Here is a 1,813-nt window from a genome sequence, read left to right on the forward strand (position 1 = left end):
CTTTGTTATATTATTATTATTATATTATTATTATTTATTTTTTTTGGTAACTAAAATTTTATTAATTACCATGAAACAAAACATTACAATTGAAGCAACTAACACAGCATGCTTTAATCTCATACAAATTCCAAACTACCTACTAGACTACTAACTATTGCTCAAATTTCCATTGACTTACACTTTTAGTAATACTAGAAGGAGCTCTAGCAATAGTTACATAGGCTATCTCTTTAGCTATATTTCCCTCCTTTTTGCTCTTGTGCTCTAATATTCTGTTGTTTCTCTTAATCCACAAGCCATACACCTTCAGTCATTACAGTCTTGAACAGTTGTGCTGCTGAGCTCTTCTCTTTTCCATGTTGAATACACCACTGCAGAAACTGTTCCCATGCCATTGGAACAACAATTTGTTGATCTATCCATCCTAGCAGCCTCTCCCACAACTTCCTGGCAAATTGGCATTGTAAAAACAAATGCTCTATACTCTCTTCAGCATTCTTGCTTAACACACATATCTTATCTACTACAACTCCCCATTGAGTGAGTCTATCAACTGTTGCTAGCTTTTGATTCATCAAAATCCATATTGTGAAGTAGGCTTTAGGTCTTGCTGCATCGTTAAACATGAGACAAGTCCATGCAGGCCTTTGCTGCTCTCCTTTCATGTAATAATATATTTGCCTGATCACCCTTTCCCTTAATCTTGTACTTGCTGCACTTGATCAACTATTAGCTTTGCATTCATTACTTTCTTTATCATCCAGCTTGCATGGTTTCTCATCTGCCAATCACTCTGCCCCTTTATATAATATGCATATATCCATTTGATCCATAACTTGTCTTCTTTGTTTGCTAAATCCCAACACAATTTAGCTACTGCAGCTCTATTCCAAATTTTCATATTAATCAATCCCATACCACCTTCATATTTAGGACAACACACTTTCTCCCATGCTATTAGAGCCTTTTTTGTAACATAACCAATCCCTGACCAAAAATAACTTCTACAAAGGCCTTCAATCACCTTAATTATCTTTGCAGGAATAATAAAAAGCTGTGCCCAGTATGACTGCACTCCAAACAATACAGTCTTAACTAGTTGAGTTCTTCCTGCATAAGACAATTTTTTTGCTGTCCATGAATTGATTCTTGCCATGATTTTGTCAATAAGAGGGTACCACTGGATTATAGACAACTTCTTTGATGAAAGAGGCACCCCCAAGTATTTAAAAGGTAGCTCTTCCATTTTATAGCAAGTTGTTGAACAATTTGCTGCCTCACCTCCATCTGAACTCCACCACAATATATTGAGCTTTTAGTAAGATTTGCCTGCAATCCAGAAGATTGAGAGAACTCTGAAAAACATCCTTGAAGTGCCTTGATGGAGTTAAGATCACCTCTAGAAAACAGTAACAAATCATCTGCAAAACATAAATGTGTGATATCCAACTTAGAGCACTTAGGATGATACTTGAATGTTTTCTCTTCTTTAAGTCCCTTGAGAAGTCTACTAAGATATTCCATAGCTATAGCAAACAAAAAAGGTGACATTGGATTCCCTTGCCTGAGCCCTTTAGCTGCATCAAACCTTTGAGTAGTCTGTCCATTTACTACAATAGTATAATTCACTGTTTTGACACAATGCATTACCCATTGAGTAAACATATCAGGAAAACCTAAGCCCACCATCACTTGTTCTAAAAATGGCCAATCAACTGAATCATAAGCTTTCTGCAGGTCAATCTTAAGCATACTTCTAGGAGAAATATTCTTTCTAGTATAAGCCTTAACCAATTCATGAGCCAATAAA

At 36.0% G+C, this 1,813-nt stretch overlaps 1 protein-coding gene across 1 annotated transcript; it reads right to left on the reverse strand.

Moving 5' to 3' along the window:
- Positions 1–287: 287 nt before the first annotated feature.
- On the reverse strand, positions 288–668 carry LOC107019626. The gene has a single exon (XM_015220046.1). It carries the CDS (start codon positions 666–668, stop codon positions 288–290), a length of 381 nt encoding a protein of 126 aa, XP_015075532.1.
- Positions 669–1,813: the final 1,145 nt, after the last annotated feature.

This window comes from Solanum pennellii, chromosome 5 (assembly GCF_001406875.1).
Source record: "Solanum pennellii chromosome 5, SPENNV200".
NCBI lineage: Eukaryota > Viridiplantae > Streptophyta > Magnoliopsida > Solanales > Solanaceae > Solanum > Solanum pennellii.